General features: G+C 46.8%; 1 protein-coding gene across 1 annotated transcript in view; it reads left to right on the forward strand.

Moving 5' to 3' along the window:
• Positions 1-11790: 11790 nt before the first annotated feature.
• The window catches only part of DCTN2 (dynactin subunit 2), a 141185-nt gene continuing 127329 nt past the window's right edge, over positions 11791-25646 (forward strand). The window contains exon 1 of the mRNA XM_063952351.1: positions 11791-12092. Coding sequence (XP_063808421.1) covers positions 12057-12092 — 36 coding nt within the window. The 5' untranslated portion in view covers positions 11791-12056. The remainder of the gene's footprint in view (positions 12093-25646) is intronic.

Here is a 25646-nt window from a genome sequence, read left to right on the forward strand (position 1 = left end):
CACAGGACACGTCAAGCAGAAATCGACATAGCGTTGACTCTAGAACCCAGTAGACTAATGTCTCTTTGGGCATGTTTTATATATATATCTAAGACAGCATCTTTAATATATATATATATCTATATATATACATATATATATATATACATACTAGGGTCTCAATCTCTGCTGATAAGGTATCTGTCCACACTGCTACAGCGCTATAAACCCATGCCGACACAATCGCCGGTCTGAGTAGTGTACCAGAATGTGTGTAAATGGACTTCAAAGTACTTTTACAGCATGCTATCTGCAGGATCCCTGAGGATAGCTGTTAAGTCAGCGCTACCTTTTGGGCAAACGGGACACCCTAGGGGAAGATTCCCAACGTATCCTGGCCCTAGTAGAGAAAGGATACTCCCTGAGAATTCTTTGTGGGAAACTGCAGTCTCTTGTCTGGAGATTCCCGCTCTTTTTCATCATGAGAGGAGGGAAATTTACCTCAGCTGTCTTCCCCTTAAACATGTGTACCTTGTGTCAGGGACAGATGAGTCATCAGTGATATGCAAAACATTTTTTATTACAATAATCATTTATTGAATACTTTCCTGCCATTTTGGCTGTAACTTTGCATTATCGTAGTCGACACTGGAGTCAGACTCTGTGTCGATATCAGTGTCTATTATTTTGGATAGTGAGCATTGAGAGACTCTGAAGGTCTCTGCGACATAGGGACAGACATGGGTAGATTCCCTGTCTGTTCTCTAATCTTTTGTGCAATAAATTTACCTTTGCACATAATTTCACATATCCAAACAGGTGTCGGCGTTGTCGACGGAGACACCACTCACACACACATTTGCTCCATCTCCTCCTTAGGGGAGCCTTTTACCTCAGACATGTCGACACACACGTACCGACACACCACACACTCAGGGAATGCTCATCTGAAGACAATTCCCCCACAAGGCCCTTTGGAGAGACAGAGAGAGAGTATGCCAGCACACACCCCAGCGCCATAAACCCAGGAATAACACAGTAACTTCATGTTAACCCAGTAGCTGCTGTTTATATTGATTTTTGCGCCTAATTATGTGCCTCCCCTCTCTTTTTACCCTCTTCTACCGTGTATCTGCAGGGGAGAGGCTGGGGAGCTTCCTCTCAGCGGAGCTGTGGAGAAAAAATGGCGCAGGTGAGTGCTGAGGAAGCCCCGCCCCCTCGACGGCGGGCTTCTGTCCCGCTTAAATATACATTTTCTTGGCGGGGGCTCATACATATATACAGTGCCCAACTGTATATATGTGTACTTTTGCCAAAAGAGGTCCATATGCTGCCCAGGGCGCCCCCCCCCCCCCCCTGCACCCTTACAGTGACCGGAGTATGTGAGGTGTGTGGGAGCAATGGCGCACAGCTGCAGTGCTGTGCGTTACCTCAGTGAAGAACGGAGTCTTCTGCCGCCGATTTCGTAGTCTTCTTGCTTCTCATTCTTACCCGGCTTCTGTCTTCCGGCTCTGCGAGTGGGACGGCGGCGCGGCTCTGGGATCGGACGACGAGGGTGAGATCCTGTGTACGATCCCTCTGGAGCTAATGGTGTCCAGTAGCCTAAGAAGCAGGACCTAGCTTCAGAGAGTAGGGCCTCTTCTCTCCCCTCTGTCCCACTATGCAGGGAGTCGGTTGCCAGCAGAGCTCACTGAAAATAAAAAACCTAACAAAATACTTTCTCACAGCAAGCTCATGAGAGCTCACTGAAAAGCACCCAGCTCGTCCGGGCACAGTATCAAACTGAGGTCTGGAGGAGGGACATAGAGGGAGGAGCCAGAGCACACCAGAACCTAAATTCTTTCTTAAAGTGCCCATGTCTCCTGCGGAGCCCGTCTATCCCCATGGTCCTTACGGAGTCCCCAGCATCCACTAGGACGTTAGAGAAAATCTATGTGTGTTATATCTCTACTGGGACTATCCCAGCCATCAATCCAGTGTCCTGTCCATTCTACAGTAAATTCATAGGGAACCCGGTATCTTTGAGATAATTTTCTCTACCTGTGATGGACATGCATCTAGAACAGCGAAATGTAACATTAGTAAGTTGCATTTATTCTGCTCTTCCCATTAGCTGAATCTGTGTTTTCTATATGGCTTATGATTCCTTACTATATGTCCCTTGATCCTGTCTATGTGTTTAATAATGTGGCTTGTGTTTTCTGTCTAGGGGATCTATATTGACTATGTGTCCTACTACTCCTACAATCTCTGGCAAAATGCCCTTCCTTCCTACAAGTGTAACATATTATTGACCATTAGAGATCTGATGTTTGGACTAATGGGTCTTTCCTGTATGTGCCAGCATACTTACCGTCCTCAACCTCTCCACCTGTTGTTCTCTGCGCCTAACACTATTCTTATGGTGTTCAATCGCGCACTCTCTACGACAAGCTACTGTGGCCCCTCTCCAATCAGGCAAAAAATGTTTGTACCCTGTCCCTTACTGTCTGATTGAGTCCGTCCATTAATACAGAAACAGCTACCTCACTGTAATTCGCATCGTTACCTGTTTCTGATACCCCAATGTATCTATCCATTATTTGCAGGGCCCGATGGAAATATTCAGATGTCATTTCATTTTCCCTCTGTTTTATGGAGAAAATTCTTCTCCACTTAACAGTTGTGGGGAAATACAACTCTAGTTGCATTTTAATTTGCTCTAAGTTCTCCTGATTGTGTTTTGTCAGTCATAAGACTATCCGACTCTAATCTACAATCAGTGATACATTTTTGGGTGTTAATATTAGGAGGTAGGCACGCTTTCAAAAATATCCGCCAGTGTTTGTTTGTCGGTTCATACGCATTACCCAGATCTCTGATAAATTTCTGACATCTGGCTAAATGCTTCCGAGGGTCGGGGAATTCTGAAATGATTGATCGCAGCTCATCTCTGGGCCACGGGCAATACATTGCATTATTCCTGGTGAGGATTATTCCCTGACTATTGGTTACCCCATTGGGGGTTACTATTTCCAAGACAGGGTGTAATCCTACCATTCCGTTCCTAATCTGTTTACTGTGAGGTGTTGTTGTCTCTGTGCAATGAACTGTCTCACACTTACCGGTAGCTGTGACCTCACCAGTTCTTTCGTTGGGGAATATTGTTACTGCTCTACCTGGTTGGACAGGCCCCACCTGAATTTCCTGCAAGCAAGGTGACTGCTTGGAGGAGAGCTGCGATTTGGCTGGATAGATTTGTTATTAAAAAAAGATATAGATTCAATATATATATATTACAAAGTACAGTATACCTATAGTTACAACTCATACAGTAAGCAGTTAAAACATACAGTTACATACAATTACAGTTACAGGCCAGCGATACAATTACCATTCCCTCCAATGCATCTTATGTCTCTCTCTCTCTGTAAATAAATACAGGAACTGATCTGCCAGCAAGTCCATCATCCTCTTGTGACCTATAACCTTGAAAAGACTTCAAAAACAGGATACATCTTGCAAAAAATAATTAGGGTTAATACATTGTTTTTACATACTACTATATTTTATGGATATACCATTGACTGTAGCCATCTTCTCCCCCGCAATATACGGTAGTGGTGGTGGTGCGGTCGCCATTATTTTCCCGCTAGGTTTGGAACCTGCTCCGCGAGCTAATTCTCTTTGTATATCCCCTCCTGTTGCTATAAATTTAAACAATCTGTATGTCTAATCCTTTGTTTTCTGGATTTAAGAAGATATATTTTACTGCCTACATTCTGCAGTGCATCTGGTTCAAAGCTGCCCACCCTAGGGAATGGTTCCCTATCTTTATTAGTCATACATACCCATTAATTGCAAAAAGCCTCCGTGTGTGAACCATACTTTTCACACATAACAATCCTCGCTGACCCCTGGGCCGCGGCTATTCAACCTGAACCCTGGTTACTGAACGCCCACTGATTGTGCAATTGGATCCCATCGCGGACTTTTTGCCAATAAACGCAATCCCCAATGCACACCGCAGATAAACGGTGAAAGACACCTAGCGCTTTCACTCGCTCCTTCTCCACTGAGTACCACGACTCACTCCAATAGTGAACACCGTGTACCCAGCGAGGCCCTATCGGTTTCTATTTACTGGAAGTGTTTAGGAGTGACTTACCTATTCCAGTAAATATACACCACTGGAGATTTTCCTGAGAGAGACCAGCGAAAACTCCCTATAACCTTATACACAAATCACACTTGCGTATGCTCTATACAGCACTAATGGTACCGCGATTTTACGCAAAAGCTCGTAAAGGGGTATCCAGTTGCGCTATATATATCGCACCCACAAATGCGCGGTCCAATCGCACAGCATATAGGTACTTGTTACCTATCTGCCGTACAACCACGGGTCGTTGTACAAACTGCAACCCTCAGCCTGGAGCGTAATACAAAAACCTTTTTCGCAATACAATGCACTATCACGCTCCTCTGCAAATCACCTCACGATTTGCGTATTTCAATCTATATTAACGTGAGCCAGCCACTTCACGCCACCAAGCCTCTACTTACTCGGTGTACCACGGGACCCGACTTCCGGAGTTCAATACGTTCACTTTTACGTTCGCTCACTCAAATATACTTTGTTTTTCTGTACAGAAAATTTGGATTCATTCAGGTTGGCAGCTTTACCCCCAGAGGCAATTTAAATAAAAATTATTTATACTAAATGTTGTTTTTATACTACATTTTTTTTTTAGAAACCGGGTAGTTTTGTGCTATTGTAGCGTGGCTACTGTCCCACCTTTAAACTAAACGAACTATTGTGTAATTTGTACTTAGCGCCCGTACTCTTACACAATTTGCGTAAACACGCGACCGTGCATGTCTCTTACGCCGCGTGTGCAGTTCCGTACTTTGTCCGAGACACGTGTACAAAACCGTAAGTCCGCAATAGCACAAATCATACAACTGTATAAATGTGAGCAATAAAACTACTATTGCCCACTAAACACAACACAGTTCCTTTCTGTATAAACCTTTACAACTAAGCCAGACTGTGTTTGTGCTTTACGCTTACTTCCTTAAATATTTATTTTAGTTTTAACTATATAGCAACAAATATCTCCGGTTTCACACAAGTCTAAATGAATCTAGCAATGATCAATAATTTAAATTATATGATTCAGATTGGATAGCCATCTTGCAGATCATACATTGATATAAACACACACATAATTATAATATTATATATATGTACCACTCACTGGTCTCCTATGAGACTCATTTACCCATTCAGTGCTTCTAATTTGCATATCAATGCTATGTGTTTTGGCTGCCTGTAAAAGTGGTTTTTCACTGCTAAGGAAAAGCAGTTACACAGGTTAATTTGCATTTCAGTGGCTATCTTATAGCAAGCAGAGTTAACTAAATCCTAGAGGTAAAAGAAAAAAACACTTTGTTTATATCTGTGTGTAATTCTACATCAAGTATTCATCTCACTATTAACTTTCACTAGGCCCAATTGAAACTATTTGTAATTGACTATGGCATGGGTTAAATAAATGCATTGGTAACTCATAAATTGTGTTTCATGTGACCAAGGAAAGCTGATTATTCTGAGCAGACTGAAAATCAGCCATTTAGAAAAATGACCTTCCCAAAATGGCCGCTGCTCCTCCCCCTTCCACATCCATGAGGGTTACACAAAATGGTGGACAGGCCATGTGGTTAGTCCAAAATGGAGGACAGACCATGTGGCTTCCTTTGTCACAAAGAAATAACACATCATACAAGCACCAGAAGTTATTTTAGGCCTGAGTTAAAAATAAAAACTATATCAAGGCTATGCAGCAACTTTTAAATGTACTTTTAAACCTACTTAACAGATAAACAATCCAATCTGAATCAAACACAATATGACTTATTTGACCCTTGTTTTGCAACAATAAAAATACATTTTAGCATCTTAAATATTATGAGAAACGCATTGTCCCTTGAATTTCATATCAGCGGCTTACTGATACCACAACAATACATTAACGTGGATGTTATTTTTATCAGCTTCTCAATGCGTCCATTGGAGCTGGTCAATTACAGCCACGTTTGTAATGTACAGTGCATCATTAACAACGTGATATCCCGTGAGAGCCCCCAATTGATAATGCCGTTTTATATGCAGGAATGAAAAGCTATACCTTATACACACTTCAAATACACTTTACCATGAAGCCGCTGCGGGCGCTAAACTTAATACACACCCTACGTACATTGTACACTGTTTGCGTACAGAGTCCCGTACAGTGTACGGACTTTGCGTACACACGCCGCACTGACGGTACAAAGTACACGCAGCGCGTACACACCCAGAGATACATTTTAAACCTTTTACAGCAATGCAATGCGATAGTAATACACTTTAAACCTTAGCAGGGAAAGGAAGACACGACACCAGTTTGTAGTTAAACCACTGGGTTCCGACACCACAGCGTATTATTGCTGAAAGGGGGTTACAATATAAACAATACAATACAACAGAATAATGACTACAATCAATGGTACATACGTGAGTGGATTCGCCGTGCTACCCAGTCTGGTCCTCTGTCATCTGATAGATAATGTTGTGAGTCTTGTGTCTGACCAGGCCTGCTGCAGGCTCTCTTTATACAATTCTTCCAAAACATAACACAATGGATACTGTAATCTCTTTGTCCATTGGACACAGGGATGGTCATTTACAGTACAGGAGAGGTCATAGGTCGGTTTGAATAGGTAGGCGATGTCTTTTCCAACTGCTCTTGTGGGTGGTCTCCTCTGGATTCCCGCCGCATACATAATGTACAGTAAATACAGTTTATATCTATATTCTGCTCCTGCACATAACTATCCGCAGGAACATGCGATCTTCCTCAAACCAACACCGGAATGTTACCCTTAAAATACCCTTCAGCTGGATACCAAACACCACCTTATAACCTTGTTCTGTCCCCTCCTATCCTGTAAAGGTGAATCCCTTTGTTCTGTTACCATTTAAACTGCTGTTACTTTCTGATGTGGTACAGGGAGACTATGTGTACATTGTGCACTATTTGGATTAAATATATAATGTGTTTTGATAGCCTTCCATGCGCTCACAAACTCTACCGTAAATACTCATACCGCGCGCTAATACGCAGGACCGCGGGAGCGACCATACGCAAATTGCTGATATGTGCACGCACAGCAGAGCAAGCACGCGCACGGAGGCCATCTGTGCGTAGTTTGTACGTGATGTGTGTACTGCAATATTTTTCGACTTTGACACATGGGATGTAGTTATGATCCCGGCCGTTGGGATCCTGGTGGTCAGCATATCGATGCTGGGATCCCGTCTGCCAGAATGCCGGCAGGGGGCCCAGTACTATTCACATTTGTCGGTGTCCACCTGTCAGCATTCTGGGGGCTGGGATCCCAGCGTCGGTATGCTGACCGCCGGTCACCGGTACCCAACCCCAATCCACTAACCTGTCTGTGGTCATATCTCTCTCCACTTAGCATTAATGAGATCTTACCTAGCAGTCAGGGCTAAAGTGGGGTACACACGGAGAGAACCGTGTTTAAAATCTAAGCAATCTGACTAGATTGCTTAGATTTTAAGCACGGATCTGCCGTGTGTATGCCCCCCAGCGATAGGCCGCGCATCGCTATCGCCAGTGCTAGATTGAGCCTGCATGCAGGCTCAATCTAGCAGGTCGCTCACTTCAGGGCTGTGTGAAGTGAGCGGCCCCCCATCGTCGCCCCACCCCTCGCTCAGCACATTGCGCTGTGCTGAGTGGGGGTAGAGATGTGTGCTGAGCGGTCTGTGTTAAGATCGCTCAGCACACATCTCCCCCGTCAATACCCCCCTTAAGTAACTGCTCTGTGAACCTACACTTGTGTACACATCACTTATCTTGAATGAGATATCAGCTACTGACTCTGTAGCTTGCTCCTTGACTATTCCTTTGTCTCCTCTGTTACTAAACTACTGTGTACTGAGGGGGTAATTCAGATCTAACCGCTGATGTGCGTTTTCGCACAGCGGGCAATCAGGTCATAACAGCGCATGTGTATGCACCACAATGCACATGCGCGCCGGACAACAACAGGGATTGCTGGTCAGCGATGAGTTAGTGTGAAAAATCCGTTTGCACGGGTGTTCGCAAAGTGATTGACAGGACAAAGCCATTTATATGTGGTAACTGACCGTTTACTGGGAGCGTTCTAGAAAACGCAGGCGTGCTCAAGCATTTTCAGGGAGGGTGTCTGACGTCAGCTCCGGCCCCGATCAGCCTGATTCAATCGCACTGGAAGAGTAAGTCCTGGGCTGCACAGAAACTGCACACACAGAATTTTAGCAGCTTGGCGTACACATAGCATTGCACACTTGCACAGCGAAAATACACTCCCCCTGTAGACGGCAACTATCTGAAAGCAGGACAGCAAAAAATGCAGACCAGCGATCAGATCTGAATTACCCCCTGAGTACTGACATGACTTGGTACGTGACCATGCTTTGCTATATCACCGGTGCTGTGCACTGAATCTTGAACTTGTTTCTGGAGTATCTTTTTGTCTCATCCCTGTCTACCACCTTACCATTTATCAGACGTCTCATCAGTTAGATTAATCCTTGTCTACTAATCTGTGCTAGCGGTGTACTGACCCTGGACTGTCAAAATACAAATCATTTGTGTCCTGATACTTTAAGACAGTTGAGCCCTGAACCGCTGTGCCTATGTGACTATATTGGGTTAGTGGGAGTTCACCCTTTTAGCTATCAACAAGTCCTTGATAGGACCTACTGCAGACCTTTCTCTGATTCCCCTGCTTCCCTTTCTTCCTCCCCTCTTTCCTCTCCCTTTCTATTTTACTTATACTTGATGCTGCTTTATACTAGTTTTGTTTTCTTGCTTCTCCCTTTATTTGAACTGTTTTACGATGACACCATGCTTTAACAACTACTTGTCATTAAACATTACTGGCATGTGTTCTCTTTCAATGCCTTGGACTTTATATTTATGATGTCTCCTTACTTTCTTTTGTTGCTTCTTCAATAAACACAGATTATAAAAAAAATAGACTGTTGAGGTCACTTTATACGTGTACTAGTGTGGTTGCTCACCATATACAGCTACTGTATATCTGTCTGTCTTTTGTCAGGAGCTGGCGGCTTACTTCCGGAGATGGGGCCCGGAACATGCCTGTCCGGCTGCGGGACTGGTGGAGGTGACTGTACAGCTTCAGGAGCTGAGATGGGAGTCAGGGCGGGTGAATAGGCGCGCCCTTGTATGTCCTCAGTGCTGGGGGCTGCCATGTTGGAGTCCAAATCACTGCGGCAAATGGCTGGGACTGTGTGGAATGTCCAGCCAATCCCTGGCAGCTTCCTCTTACAAAAGGGGGCAGTTCTGGCTATAACGCTACCAGTGCTTTATGTTACTGCCCAGTGCAGAAGCTCCAGCTCTGAGATACCTAAGGAATTTCCTGGGACTATTTCTTTGTGCCTTTGCAGTCTCTTGCTCTGCTCTCCCAGTTCCAGCTGTCATCTGCGGAACCGCAGCTGGTGGACCCCCTGCTCTGTAGTTGTCCGCCGGGTATGGGCCACGGGTGCCTCGTATCTGTAGAGGGGCTTCCCGGTCATCCGCAGTGCCTTCAGCCTCGACTCTTCAGCATTCATTATTTAGCAGTATTCTTCACATTCAGTCACGCCTCTTCAACAATCATTCATCAGCAGTTTTCTCCAGTGTTCTTCAGCCTCGACTCTTCAGCATTCATTCTTCAGCAGTATTTTTCAGAGCTCTTAGAAGTGGAAATATTGCCCATAGCAACCAAACAGATTCCACTTAAAATTTATCTAGCTCAGTGGTTCCCAAACTGTGTGCCTAGGCACCCTGGGGTGCCTCGGGACACTTGTAGGGGTGCCTTGGATAGGTGGTCCAGGACCAATTCAAATTATTTATGGTCAATGTAATAGGCAAAACCAGTGCTGGCGGCTGACAATCATAAAATATGTGGACAAACAGAAGCAAATCTTGTCCCTCATCACACAATTTAACTTATGGATGACATATAAACACAATTTATTTCATTTAATATTTTTCTAAATTTCTCAATAAGAAGCTTTTGTCCTGGAGGTGCCGTGAAAAGAATTCTGATGCTCTAGGGTGCCGTGATTCCAAAAAGTTGGGAACCACTGATCTAGCTGCTTCTAGAAGATAATAGCTAGAATCTGGTTGGTTCATATGGGCAACATCTCCACTTCTAAAAAAACTCACACCTTAGTAAATATACCCCTTACTCACCTCCCAAGAGCTGTTGCTAGATGGCAATACTGTTCCCTAGAACAAACACAGCTTGCAGGTCATAGATTTCTCCATACAGCTTTTACGTTCTTTGATATACTGGTATGATGCATAATAAGTCTGTTCTAGCCCAGACTCACGTGCCGTCATGTGGGAACACGTACAGTACTAGTGCAAACCAGCAATTTCGGACACGTAGCAGGGGTCTGAAAGACATATTTGCCTACCTGACCCTCTCCATGAGGGAGAAAATGCTGTTCCTGTACTTTCCTGGTAATGTGTGATTGCCATCACCTGTGGTGAGCTAGTTAATTGATAAGAAAGGTGTTTCACCACAGGTGATGACAATCATACATTACCAGGAAACAGAGGCGGATTGGCCATAGGGTCCACAGGGAAGGTTCCCGGTGGGCCGACGCACCCGTGGGGCCTGTTTTGTTTGAGGACGTGGTCCTATTTATAGACATAATGAATAAGGTGCCAAACAATTTGCATATATGAAAATTACTTTGCCACTTAGCCTGTATTTGCAGATGATCTAGTGTATGCTCTATCTGCCTGCTTGGCTGACATATAAGATTGAGTGAATAGTGATTGGGATACGGTTGGTGTAATAAGCAAGAAAATACAGTATATCTTTCTAAAGAATTATATAGTTTTCTAAATTCTGAAGGTGTATCATATAATGTGCTCATAATATTTCATTTTATTTCCTTTTAACTTCCCCCTGATGCTGGACATCCCCACTATCTGGAAAGTCTTGGGGGGAGGGTAGTGCTGCCATGGCCCATGGCTAGACCTTACACCTCTGGTGCTTCCCAAGTGGGGCCACTAGTACAAATTTTTCCAGGGCCACTTTTTGCTCCCAATCCGGCCCTGCCAGGAAAGCCCTGGAACAGAGCATTTTCTCCCTCATGGAGAAGGTCAGGTAGGCAAGTATGCTGAAAGATTAGTCTATCTTCCCAGAGGTCAGGGAGATTTCCCAGATATACCTGTAGAGAAGTACAGTATGCGCATATCAGAATGTCAAAAATAATAATTTCTTTATAGTATAATAAATATTCATATTCAATAAATATTAACGTCTAAGGCCCAGAAAATAATCAGATGCCAAGATTTGCAGGTACAGGTACAAGGCTCAAAACCAGGGGGAGTCCCTGGATATTAGCGACACTTTGCAATTATAGCATAATCTAGTTCCCAGAGCTAAAGTGGTATTATAACTTTGCAGATACGATACAGTTACCGACATTATTACAATGTACATACGGTAATGGCATTTTTACTATAAAGATACGGTAATAACCAACATTATTACTACGCAGATATGGTAATCGGTAATATTATTACGATGCGTTTATGGTAACCAGCATTATTATTATTACAATGTGGACACGGTAACCGGTATCTTGATCACTATGTAGATACCGTCACCGCAACAATAACCGGCATGATGGGAAAGGGGCTGCTGCTGGAGAAGAGACTACATTTCCCGGCAGCACTGCCCGGTGTGACACGTGATCCCGTGAGGTCCTCTTTCTCGCGAGGGTTCATCTGCCGGTACCTGGCGCTCGGTAACGGCCCCGGTAGCTCTCCCCGAGGCTGTGCTGTTCGGTGTCACCTATTCTCGGCAGCGGGTGACTCGCTGTGTACGGAGAGAGCGGTGTATCCGCTCATTGTGCAGAAAGCCCGAGTCATCCCCGCCACCGCAGTGACCGCGCCCTCCTGTCCGCGTACACAGCTTCAGCAGCAGCAGCAGCAGCAGCAGCAGCAGCAGCAACAGACATGGCCGACCCCAAGTACGCCGACCTGCCCGGCATCGTAAGTACCTAGTGCCCGGGCACCGGCCCTCCACTGTCCCGGCTTGTGCATGGAGCTATGCACAAGCCGGGACAGTGGAGTGCGTCGTATAGTGGCTGCAGTGTGCCGCTCACAGACACCGCGGCCTCCCCGTCATCATGTCTGTGTCTGCTACAGCCGGCCAGTTATCCTGGGACTTCTAGTTCCACCACAGCCATGAGGGCCACATGCAGTCCGGCTTAGCCTATTAGGGAACAGTATAGGAATTGCTGCTGCTACATTTAGGTAGACCTCATCATGTAGGTACAGATGAGTGTATCACAGAGAGCGGAGTGTATGGGCACTGGGGGAGAGCAGCTGTGTGCTCTGTGCTGCTGTGAATGGACCTACATTGTACAGTGACTGTCCTAGGGGAGCCCAGGCCTTGTTACTGTGTGCACACATACACCTATACTGTATTAATACCAATTATATAAAACATGAGGTTGTGCAGAACTATGTTCCAGTATATCCTGCAGCAGCACTCTGTAGTAATGGTTGTGTTTATTATACAAAAGACATCAATACAGTCACTTGCTTACTACTGACATCTAGATGCTTGTAGGGCTCTGCCAATAGTCATAATTATAACATTTACAGAAAATGGTGACCATTGTAAGAATAATTATAACATTTACAGAAAATGGTGACCATTGTAAGAGGTTTTTGCTCTGAAGACCACCAGTGACCAAAAGTAATAGCCAGCAGGATGCCAGAAGTGTGCTTTTGTAAACTTAGCTGCAAAATTGCAAGTAATAACTTAAATGCAAAATCATCATGGTGTTGCCTTTATAACCAAATTACTGATTTACATTTCACAGTTTAATTGCTGCACTTCTGGCAACAAAATTACTATTATATTTAGTCCCTGGTCTCCATATGAAAACACGCCTTACAGTCTTCTGTAAATTTGATCGCATCACTGCCACAAGCAGTATTAATTTATCTGATCTCATAGCAGTGTTCAGTGAGTCAGTATACTACCCAGTGAACTATAGAAAAGTAGATTCTGTAACAGTGACAAAACACAATATTGTAAACATGCATTTTAATGCACTTGACTTTTTTTGCTTGGTGTAAAGCAGGTGCACGAGCTGCTGCTCTCTCCAGGAGTAACGCAGGTGCACATGCTGCTTCTCTCTCCAGGAGTAACGCAGGCGCACATGCTGCTGCTGCTCTATCCAGGAGTAACGCAGGCGCACATGCTGCTGCTCTCTCCAGGAGTAACGCAGGCGCACATGCTGCTGCTCTCTCCAGGAGTAAAGGGCCCTACACATCTAGCAACCCGCTGCCCAACGGCCGATACGACAGACTGGTGACACGGTGGGGGGTGAAGTTTCTTCATTCCCCCCATCACCCGGCTCCATAGCACTGCATGCTAAAATGGACGAGATTGTTCATATTGGCCTGCATGTTTAAACGAGCCGGCACCAGCGATGAACGAGCACGGGGCCGCACATCGTTCATCGCTGGTGCCTACACACTGAAAGATATGAACGGTATCTCGTTCATATCTTTCACTGGTATCAACCAGTGTGTAGGGCCCATAATGCAGGGGCATATGCTTCAGCTTTCTCCAGGAGTAACGCAGGCGCATATGCTTCAGCTCTCTGCAGGAGTAACGCAGGCGCATATGCTTCAGCTCTCTGCAGGAGTAACGTAGGCACATATGCTTCAGTTCTCTGCAGGAGTAACGCAGGCGCATATGCATCAGCTCTCTGCAGGAGTAACGCAGGCGCATATGCTTCAGCTCTCTCCAGGAGTAACGCAGGCGCATATGCTTCAGCTCTCTCCAGGAGTAACGCAGGCGCATATGCTTCAGCTCTCTCCAGGAGTAACGCAGGCGCATATGCTTCAGCTCTCTCCAGGAGTAATGCAGGCGCATATGTATCCTAGCTGACCTGCATGCATCTTGTATATACACCTGCTCTACAAGTGCAAATATAGAGACTAGGTAAAAGACGCTACAACTTCCAGTTCGTGCCTGTGCTATTCAGCTACATAAAGTAAGCATATATGGTCAAGCAACTAATACACCTGTTACACCGAGCCGGGTTATTGCCAGTTCGACCTGGGTTGGCTGTCTGTGTAAAAAGGCAAAAAAAAAAAACCAGGTCGATTTTTTTTTCTCGTGGCTCCTACCTGGGTTTTGACTAGGGTTGAACGGGCTCCGGTCTCTAGGTCAACAGTAACTAGGTTGACACTATCTAGGTCGACCACTATTGGTCGACAGTAACTAGGTGGACAGGGTCTCTAGGTCGGCATGTTCTAGGTTGACAGGTCAAAAGGTTGACTTGAGTTTTTAACGATTTTTTTCTTTTTTTGAACCTTTTCATACTTGCTAACGGTAACCTGTGCCGAGCGCGGCGAGGCACCTTGCACGAAGCATGGCGAGCGAACACGGTGAACTAATTGGGGTTCCCGGTCACTCTACGAAGAAAACGACACAAAAATAAACATTAGAAACTCATGTCGACCTAGAGGCCCTGTCGACCAATAGTGGTCGACCTAGACACTGTCGACCTAGTTACTATCTACCTTCCATACCACACCCCGGTTGAACATAGGAAGAACCCGCGTTCATGGGCAGTGTACACCAGTAACCTGGTCATCCAACCCAGAAGGCATCCGGGAGTCCTGATCTACGGATTTCCCGGCGCTTGGAGATGTTATCTTCAAGTGCTGACCGTAAAGACACTGCAGTTGTATCATAAATGAAACTAATATTTAATCACAAGTTTGTATGATATTTCTTCCATATCAGTTTCTACTTGTTATAATAGTGCAGGGTCTCTAGAGATTAAGTTTAGCTCATTGTCAAGTGTTTAAATGGTACAATGGTCCTTTGTTTCTGATTTAGGTCTTGAAAACTCGGTAGATCTATCTATTTCTCTAAATGTTGCGTTGCTCATCCCATGGTTCCTGTAATTTGTTGTGCCCCTTATATAATGAGCATCTGGGCGTTTGGCTTTGTGGAATCATTAGTAAGTGCTTTCAGTCTTGCCTTCCTGACAGTTGTTGATTTTTACTGAACATAGTAACCATTAGTGTCTGATATTTCTTAGCATCAGTCAATGCTACTTGTGTTTAATTTGTTTTTCTGACCTCATTCTATAAACAGAATTATATATTCCTATGGGCTCGATTCAATACTGCACGGATTAAATAGTGCCGGGAATTAGCACCCGGGGCTATTTAATTCAGCGCGCTGTCATGTCCGGGAAGGCCAGTTCTCGCAGACTAAACCGGGTGTTTTGTTGCGACAACCGTCATTCTCCATCTAAATTGGCCGCCGCAAACCTGTTTCCGCTGCGCTAAGGGCAAAATCAGCATTGCGACAGCACCTTGTCAGATTTCTGCTCGCACTCCCAGCGGGGTGCAAGGAGAAATCCTCTCGTGTGTCAGTGTGCGTAATTGAATAGCAATAGGAGCTAATTCCCGGCGCAATTCAATCTGCGCTGAATTGGATTGAGGCCATATGATTAAAACTATGTTTCTCTGACGTCCTAGTGGATGCTGGGAACTCCGTAAGGACCATGGGGAATAGCGGCTCCGCAGGAGACAGGGCACATCTAAAGAAAGCTTTAGGATCACCTGGTGTGCACTGGCTCCTCCCCCTATGACCCTCCTCCAAGCCTCAGTTAGATTTTCTGTGCCCGACGAGAAGGGTGCACACTAGGGGCTCTCCTGAGCTCTTTGTGAAAGTTTTAGTTTAGGTTATTATTTTCAGTGAGACCTGCTGGCAACAGGCTCACTGCATCGAGGAAGCGAACTCACCTGCGTGCAGAGTGGATTGGGCTTCTTAGGCTACTGGACATTAGCTCCAGAGGGACGATCACAGGTTCAGCCTGGATGGGTCACCGGAGCCGCGCCGCCGGCCCCCTTACAGAGCCAGAAGAGCGAAGAGGTCCGGAAAAATCGGCGGCAGAAGACTTTCCTGTCTTCAGATAAAGGTAGGCGCACAGCACCGCAGCTGTGCGCCATTGCTCTCAGCACACTTCACACTCCGGTCACTGAGGGTGCAGGGCGCTGGGGGGGCAGCGCCCTGAGACGCAATAAATCGATAGAAAACCTTTTATGGCTAAAATAAATGCATCACATATAACTCCTGGGCTATATGGATGCATTTAACCCCTGCCAAAACATACAAGAAAACGGATGATAAGGACGCCGAGAAAGGGGCGGAGCCTATCTCCTCAGCACACTGGCGCCATTTTCCCTCACAGCTCAGTTGGAGGGAAGCTCCCTGGCTCTCCCCTGCAGTCACTACACTACAGAAAGGGGTTAAAAAAGAGAGGGGGGCACAAATTAGGCGCAGTATAAACAATACAGCAGCTATAAAGGGAAAAACACTTATATAAGGTTATCCCTGTATATATATAGCGCTCTGGTGTGTGCTGGCAAACTCTCCCTCTGTCTCCCCAAAGGGCTAGTGGGGTCCTGTCCTCTATCAGAGCATTCCCTGTGTGTGTGCTGTGTGTCGGTACGTTTGTGTCGACATGTATGAGGAGAAAAATGATGAGGAGACGGAGTAGAGTGTCTGTAATAGTGTTGTCACCCCCTGGGGGGTCGACACCTGAGTGGATGTACTGTTGAAATTGCGTGACAGTGTCAGCTTTGTATAAAAGACAGTGGTTGACATGAGACAGCCGGCTACTCAGCTTGTGCATGTCCAGACGTCTCATACAGGGGCTCTAAAGCGCCCGTTACCTCAGATACAGACGCCGACACGGATACTGACTCCTGTGTCGACGGTGAAGAGACAACTGTGATTTCCAATAGGGCCACACATTGCATGATTGATGCAATGGAAAAAGTTTACACTCTTCTGATAATATAAATACCACCAAAAAAAGGGGTATTATGTTTGGTGAGGAAAAACTTCCTGTAGTTTTCCTGAATCTGAGAAATAAAATGAGGTGTGTGATGATGCGTGGGTTTCCCCCCGATAACAATTGATAATTTCTAAAAAGTTATTGGCAGTATACCTTTTCCCGCCAGAGGTTAGGGTGCGTTGGGAAACACCCCCTAAGGGGGATAAGGCGCTCACACGCTTGTAAGAACAAGGGCTCTACCCTCTCTGGAGATGGCCGCCCTTAGGGATCCTGCTGATAGAAAGCAGGAGGGTATCCTAAAATGTATTTACACACATACTGGTGTTATACTGCGACCAGCAATCGCCTCAGCCTGGATGTGCAGTGCTGGGTTGGCGTGGTCGGATTCCCTGACTGGAAATTTGATATCCTAGATAAGGACAGTATATTATTGCCTATAGAGCAATTAAAAGATGCATTTCTATATATGCATGATGCACAGCGGAATATTTGCCGACTGGCATCAAGTATAAGTGCGTTGTCCAATTATACCAGTAAAGTGGTCAGGTGATGCGGATTCCAAACGGCATTTGGAAGTATTGCCTTAAAAAAGGTAGCCTCTCAAAATAAGACGCCGTATTATCAGGCGCAGTCCTGGTTGGCAAGCGGACAAAAGGGTTCCTCTTTTCTGCTCGTGACAGAGGGAGAGGAAAATGGCTGCAGAGATCAGCCAGTTCCCAGGAACAGAAACCCTTTTCCGCCTCTGCCAGGCTCTCAGTATGACGCTAGGGCTTTACAAGTTCAGGCACGGTGGGGGCCCGTTCTCAATGAATTTCAGTGCGCAGTGGGCTCACTCGCAAGTAGACCCCTGGATCCTTCAGGTAATATTTCAGGGGTACAAATTGGAATTCGAGACGTATTCCCCTCGCCGTTTCCAAAAGTCTGTTTTACCGACGTCTCCCGCTGACAGGGAGGCAGTTTTGGAAGCCATTCACAAGCTGTATTCCCAGCAGGTGATAATTAAGGTACCCCTCCTGCAACAGGGAACGGGGTATTATTCCACACTATTGTGGTACCGAAGCCAGACGGCTCGGTGAGACCGATTTTAAAATCTAAAATCTTTGAACACTTACATACAGAGGTTCAAATTCAAAATTGAGTCACTCAGAGCAGTGATTGCAAACCTGGAAGAAGGGGACTACATGATGTCTCGGGACATCAAGGATGCTTACCTTCATGTCAAAATTTACCCTTCTCACCAAGGGTATCTCAGGTTATGGTACAGAACTGTCACTATCAGTTCAGACGCTGCCGTAGGGATGGTCCACGGCACCCCGGGTCTTTACTGAAGTAATGACCGTAATGATGATATTCCTTCGAAGGAAGGGAATTTTAGTTATCCTTTACTTGGACGATTCCCTGATAAGGGTGAGATCCAGGGAACAGTTGGAGATCGGTGTAGCACTACCTCAGGTAGTGTTGCGGCAGCACGATTGGATTCTCAATATTCCAAAATCGCAGCTGGTTCCGACGACTTGTCTTCTGTTCCTAGGGATGATCCTGGACACAGTCCAGAAAGAAGGTATTTCTCCCGGAGGAGAAAGCCAGGGAGTTATCCGAGCTAGTCAGGAACCTCCTAAAACCGAACCAAGTCTCAGTGCATCAATGCACAAGGGTTCTGGGTAAAAATGGTGGCTTCCTACGAAGCAATCCCATTCGGCAGATTCCACGCAAGACTTTCCAGTGGAACCTACTGGATAAATGGTCCGGGTCGCATCTTCAGATGCTTCAGCGGATAACCCTGTCACCAGGGACAAGGGTATCCCTCCTGTGGTGGTTGCAGAGTGCTCATCTTCTAGAGGGCCGCAGATTCGGCATGCGGGACTGGGTCCTGGTGGCCACGGATGCCAGCCTGCGAGGCTGGGGAGCAGTCACACAGGGAAGAAATATCCAGGGCTTATGGTCAAGCCTGGAGACATCACTTCACATAAATGTCCTGAAGCTAAGGGCCATTTACAATGCTCTAAGCTTAGCAAGACCTCTGCTTCAAGGTCAGCCGGTGTTGATCCAGTCGGACAACATTACGGCAGTCACCCACGTAAACAGACAGGGTGCCACAAGAAGCAGGAGGGCAATGGCAGAAGCTGCAAGGATTCTTCGCGGGGCGAAAAACCATGTGATAGCACTGTCAGCAGTTTTCATTCCGGGAGTGGACAACTGGGAAGCGGTTTTCCTCAGCACGACCTCCACCCGGGAGAGTAAGGACTTCACCCAGAAGTCTTCCACATGATTATAAACCGTTGGGAAAAACTCGACAGGTATTGCGCCACGTCAAGGGACCCTCAGGCAATAGCTGTAGATGCTCTGGTAACACCGTGGGTGTACCAATCAGTGTATGGGTTCCCTCCTCTGCCTCTCATACCCAAGGTACTGAGATTGATAAGATGGAGAGGAGTAAGCACTATATTAGTGGCTCCAGATTGGCCAAGAAGGAATTGGTAACCGGAACTTCAAGAGATGCTCACGGAGGATCCGTAGCCTCTACCTCTAAGAAGGGACCTGCTCCAGCAAGGACCTTGTCTGTTCCAAGACTTACCGCGGCTGCGTTGACGGCATGGCGGTTGAACGCCGGATCCTGAAGGAAAAAGGCATTCCGGATGAAGTCATCCCTATCCTGATCAAAGCCAGGAAGGATGTAACCGCAAAACATTATCACCGCATTTGGCGAAAATATGTTGCGTGGTGCGAGGCCAGTAAGGCTCGACGGAGGAAATTCAACTGGGTCGATTCCTACATTTCCTGCAAACAGGAGTATCTATGGGCCTGAAATTGGGGTCCATTAAGGTTCAAATTTCGGCTCTGTCAATTTTCTTCCAAAAAAGAACTAGCTTCAGTCCCTGAAGTTCAGACATTTGTTAAAGGGGCACTGCATATACAGCCTCCTTTTGTGCCTTTAGTGGCACTTTTGGGATCTCCAGGTGGTTTTTGGGTTCCAAAAGTCACATTGGTTTGACACACTTAAATCTGTGGAGTTAAAATATCTCACAGAAAAAGTGGTCATGCTGTTGGCTCTGGCCTGGGCCAGGCGCGTGTCATAATTGGTGGCTTTATCCTGTAAAAGCCCTTATCTGATTTTCCATTCGGACAGGGCGGAATTGAGGACTCGTCCTCAGTTTCTCCCTAAGGTGGTTTCAGCGTCTCACCTGAACCAAACCTATTGTGGTGCCTGCGGCTACTAGGGACTTGGAGGACTCCAAGTTGCTAGACGTTGTCAGGACCCGGAAAATATATGTTTCCAGGACGGCTGGAGTCAGGAAATCTGACTCGCTGTTTATCCTCTATGCACCCAACTAGCTGGGTGCTCCTGCTTCTAAGCAGACTATTGCTCGTTGGATTTGTAGTACAATTCAGCTTGCACATTCTGTGGCAGGCCTGCCACAGCCAAAAATCTGTAAATGCCCACTCCACAAGGAAGGTGGGCTCATCTTGGGCAGCTGCCCGAGGGGTCTCGGCTTTACAACTTTGCCGAGCAGTTACTTGGTCAGGAGCAAATACGTTTGTAAAATTCTACAAATTTGATACCCTGGCTGAGGAGGACCGGGAGTTCTCTCATTGGGGGCTGCAGAGTCATCCGCACTCTCCCGCCCGTTTGGGAGCTTTGGTATAATCCCCATGGTCCTTACGGAGTTCCCAGCATCCACTAGGACGTCAGAGAAAATAAGAATTTACTTACCGATAGTTCTATTTCTCGTAGTCCGTAGTGGATGCTGGGCGCCCATCCCAAGTGCGGATTGTCTGCAATACTGGTACATAATTATTGTTACCAAAGAATTCGGGTTATTGTTGTAGTGAGCCATCTTTTCGAGAGGCTTCTCTATTATCATGCTGTTAACTTGGTTCAGATCACAAGTTGTACAGTGTGATTGGTGTGGCTGGTATGAGTCTTACCCGGGATTCAAAATCCTTCCTTATTGTGTACGCTCGTCCGGGCACAGTATCCTAACTGAGGCTTGGAGGAGGGTCATAGGGGGAGGAGCCAGTGCACACCAGGTGATCCTAAAGCTTTCTTTAGATGTGCCCTGTCTCCTGCGGAGCCGCTATTCCCCATGGTCCTTACGGAGTTCCCAGCATCCACTACGGACTACGAGAAATAGAATTATCGGTAAGTAAATTCTTATTTTCTCTAACGTCCTAAGTGGATGCTGGGGACTCCGTAAGGACCATGGGGATAGCGGCTCCGCAGGAGACTGGGCACATCTAAAGAAAGCTTTAGGACTATCTGGTGTGCACTGGCTCCTCCCCCCCATGACCCTCCTCCAAGCCTCAGTTAGATCTCTGTGCCCGAACGAGAAGGGTGCACACTAGGGGCTCTCCTGAGCTTCTTAGTGAAAGTTTTAGATTAGGTTTTTTATTTTCAGTGAGACCAGCTGGCAACAGGCTCACTGCATCGAGGGACTAAGGGGAGAAGAAGCGAACTCACCTGCGTGCAGAGTGGATTGGGCTTCTTAGGCTACTGGACATTAGCTCCAGAAGGACGATCACAGGCCCAGCTTGGATGGGTCCCAGAGCCGCGCCGCCGGCCCCCTTACAGAGCCAGAAGGCAGAAGAGGTCCGGAAAATCGGCGGCAGAAGACGTCCTGTCTTCAACAAGGTAGCGCACAGCACTGCAGCTGTGCGCCATTGCTCTCAGCACACTTCACACTCCGGTCACTGAGGGTGCAGGGCGCTGGGGGGGGGCGCCCTGAGACGCAATAAAAACACCTTGGATGGCAAAAAATGCATCACATATAGCTCCTGGGCTATATGGATGCATTTAACCCCTGCCAGAATCCATAAAAAAGCAGGAGAAAAGTCCGCGAAAAAGGGGCGGAGCCTATCTCCTCAGCACACTGGCGCCATTTTCCCTCACCGCTCCGTTGGAGGGAAGCTCCCTGGCTCTCCTCTGCAGTCACTACACTACAGAAAGGGTTAAAAAAGAGAGGGGGGCACTAATTAGGCGCAGTATTAACTATACAGCAGCTATAAGGGGAAAAACACTTATATAAGGTTATCCCTGTAAATATATAGCGCTCTGGTGTGTGCTGGCAAACTCTCCCTCTGTCTCCCCAAAGGGCTAGTGGGGTCCTGTCCTCTATCAGAGCATTCCCTGTGTGTGTGCTGTATGTCGGTACTTTTGTGTCGACATGTATGAGGAGTAAAATGATGTGGAGACGGAGCAGATTGCCTGTAATAGTGATGTCACCCCCTAGAGGGTCGACACCTGAGTGGATGAACTGTTGGAAGGAATTACGTGACAGTGTCAGCTCTGTATAAAAGACAGTGGTTGACATGAGACAGCCGGCTACTCAGCTTGTGCCTGTCCAGACGTCTCATAGGCCGTCAGGGGCTCTAAAGCGCCCGTTACCTCAGATGGCAGATATAGACGCCGACACGGATACTGACTCCAGTGTCGACGGTGAAGAGACGAATGTGACTTCCAGTAGGGCCACACGTTACATGATTGAGGCAATGAAAAATGTTTTACACATTTCTGATAATACGAGTACCACCAAAAAAGGGGTATTATGTTCGGTGAGGAAAAACTACCTGTAGTTTTCCTGAATCTGAGAAATTAAATGAGGTGTGTGATGATGCGTTGGTTTCCCCCGATAACAACTGATTTCTAAAATGTTATTGGCATTATATCCTTTCCCGCCAGAGGTTATGGTGCGTTGGGAAACACCCCCTAGGGTGGATAAAGCGCTCACACGCTTGTAAGGGCTCTACCTTCGCCTGAGATGGCCGCCCTTAAGGATCCTGCTGATAGAAAGCAGGAGGGTATCCTAAAAGGTATTTACACACATACTGGTGTTATACTGCGACCAGCAATCGCCTCAGCCTGGATGTGCAGTGCTGGGTTGGCGTGGTCGGATTCCCTGACTGAAAATATTGATACCCTAGATAGGGACAGTATATTTTTGCCTATAGAGCATTTAAAAGATGCATTTCTATATATGCGTGATGCACAGCGGAATACTTGCCGACTGGCATCAAGTCTAAGCGCGTTGTCCATTTCTACCAGTAGAGGGTTATGGACACGTCAGTGGTCAGGTGATGCGTATTCCAAACGGCATTTGGAAGTATTGCTTTATTAAGGGAGGAGTTATTTGGGGTCGGTCTTTCAGACCTGGTGGCCACGGCAACAGCTGGGAATTCCACGTTTGTACCCCAGGTCGCCTCTCAACATGAGAAGACGCCGTATTATCAGGCGCAGTCTTTTCGTGGACAAGCGGGCAAAAGGTTCCTCATTTCTGCCCCGTGACAGAGGGAGAGGAAAAAGGCTGCAGAAATCAGCCAGTTCCCAGGAACAGAAACCCTCTCCCGCCTCTGCCAAGCCCTCAGTATGACGCTGGGGCTTTACAAGCAGAATCAGGCACGGTGGGGGGCCCGTCTCAATGAATTTCAGCGCGCAGTGGGCTCACTCGCAAGTAGGCACCCCGGGTCTTTACCAAGGTAATGGCCGAAATGATGATATTCCTTCGAAGGAAGTGAAATTTAGTTATCCCTTACTTGGACAATTCCCTGATAAGGGTAAGATCCAGGGAACAGTTGGAGGTCGGTATAGCACTATCTCAGGTAGTGTTGCGGCAGCACGATTGGATTCTCAATATTCCAAAATCGCACCTGGTTCCGACGACGTGTCTTCTGTTCCTAGGGATGATCCTGGACACAGTCCAGAAAAAGGTGTTTCTCCCGGAGGAGAAAGCCAGGGAGTTATCCGAGCTAGTCAGGAACCTCCTAAAACCGAGCCAAGTCTCAGTGCATCAATGCACAAGGGTTCTGGGTAAAATGGTGGCTTCCTACGAAGCAATCCCATTCGACAGATTCCACGCACCAGTGGGACCTGCTGGACAAATGGTCCGGGTCGCATCTTCAGATGCATCAGCGGATAACCCTGTCACCAAGGACAAGGGTGTCCCTCCTGTGGTGGTTGCAGAGTGCTCATCTTCTAGAGGGCCGGAGATTAGGCATTCAGGACTGGGTCCTGGTGACCACGGATGCCAGCCTGCGAGGCTGGGGAGCAGTCACACAGGGAAGGAATATCCAGGGCTTATGGTCAAGCCTGGAGACATCACTTCACATAAATATCCTGAAGCTAAGGGACATTTACAATGCTCTAAGCTTAGCAAGACCTCTGCTTCAAGGTCAGCCGGTGTTGATCCAGTCGGACAACATCACGGCAGTCACCCACGTAAACAGACAGGGTGGCACAAGAAGCAGGAGGGCAATGGCAGAAGCTGCAAGGATTCTTCGCTGGGCGGAAAATCATGTGATAGCACTGTCAGCAGTATTCATTCCGGGAGTGGACAACTGGGAAGCAGACTTCCTCAGCACGACCTCCACCCGGGAGAGTGGGGACTTCACCCAGAAGTCTTCCACATGATTAAAAACTCGACAGGTATTGCGCCAGGTCCAGGGACCCTCAGGCAATAAGCTGTAGACGCTCTGGTAACACCGTGGGTGTACCAGTCAGGGTATGTGTTCCCTCCTCTGCCTCTCATACCCAAGGTACTGAGATTGATAAGATGGAGAGGAGTAAGCTCTATATTCGTGGTTCCGGATTGGCCAAGAAGAACTTGGTAACCGGAACTTCAAGAGATGCTCACGGAAGATCCGTGGCCTCTACCTCTAAGAAGGGACCTGCTCCAGCAAGGACCCTGTCTGTTCCAAGACTTACCGCGGCTGCGTTTGACGGCATGGCGGTTGAACGCCGGATCCTGAAGGAAAAAAGGCATTCCGGATGAAGTCATCCCTATCCTGATCAAAGCCAGGAAGGATGTAACCGCAAAAACATTATCACCGCAATTGGCGAAAATATGTTGCATCGTGCGAGGCCAGTAAGGCCCGACGGAGGAAATACAACTGGGTCGATTCCTACATTTCCTGCAAACAGGAGTGTCTATGGGCCTGAAATTGGGGTCCATTAAGGTTCAAATTTCGGCCCTGTCAATTTTCTTCCAAAAAAGAACTAGCTTCAGTCCCTGAAGTTCAGACGTTTGTAAAAGGGGTACTGCATATACAGCCTCCTTTTGTGCCTCCAGTGGCACTTTGGGTTCTCAATGTAGTTTTGGGTTCCAAAAGTCACATTGGTTTGAACCACTTAAATCTGTGGAGTTAAAATATCTCGCATGAAAAGTGGTCATGCTGTTGGCCCTGGCCTGGGCCAGGCGCGTGTCAGAATTGGCGGCTTTATCCTGAAAAAGCCCTTATCTGATTTTCCATTCGGACAGGGCGGAATTGAGGACTCGTCCTCAGTTTCTCCCCAAGGTGGTTTCAGCGTTTCACCTGAACCAACCTATTGGTGGTGCCTGCGGCTACTAGGGACTTGGAAGCCTCCAAGTTGCTAGACGTTGTCAGTGCCCTGAAAATATGTTTCCAGGACGGCTGGAGTCAGGAAATCTGACTCGCTGTTTATCCTGTATGCACCCAACAAGCTGGGTGCTCCTGCTTCTAAGCAGACTATTGCTCGTTGGATTTGTAGTACAATTCAGCTTGCACATTCTGTGGCAGGCCTGCCACAGCCAAAAATCTGTAAATGCCCACTCCACAAGGAAGGTGGGCTCATCTTGGGCGGCTGCCCGAGGGGTCTCTGCTTTACAACTTTGCCGAGCAGCTACTTGGTCAGGAGCAAATACGTTTGTAAAATTCTACAAAATTGATATCCTGGCTGAGGAGGACCTGG

This window comes from Pseudophryne corroboree, chromosome 2 (assembly GCF_028390025.1).
Source record: "Pseudophryne corroboree isolate aPseCor3 chromosome 2, aPseCor3.hap2, whole genome shotgun sequence".
In the NCBI taxonomy this organism is placed as follows: domain Eukaryota; kingdom Metazoa; phylum Chordata; class Amphibia; order Anura; family Myobatrachidae; genus Pseudophryne; species Pseudophryne corroboree.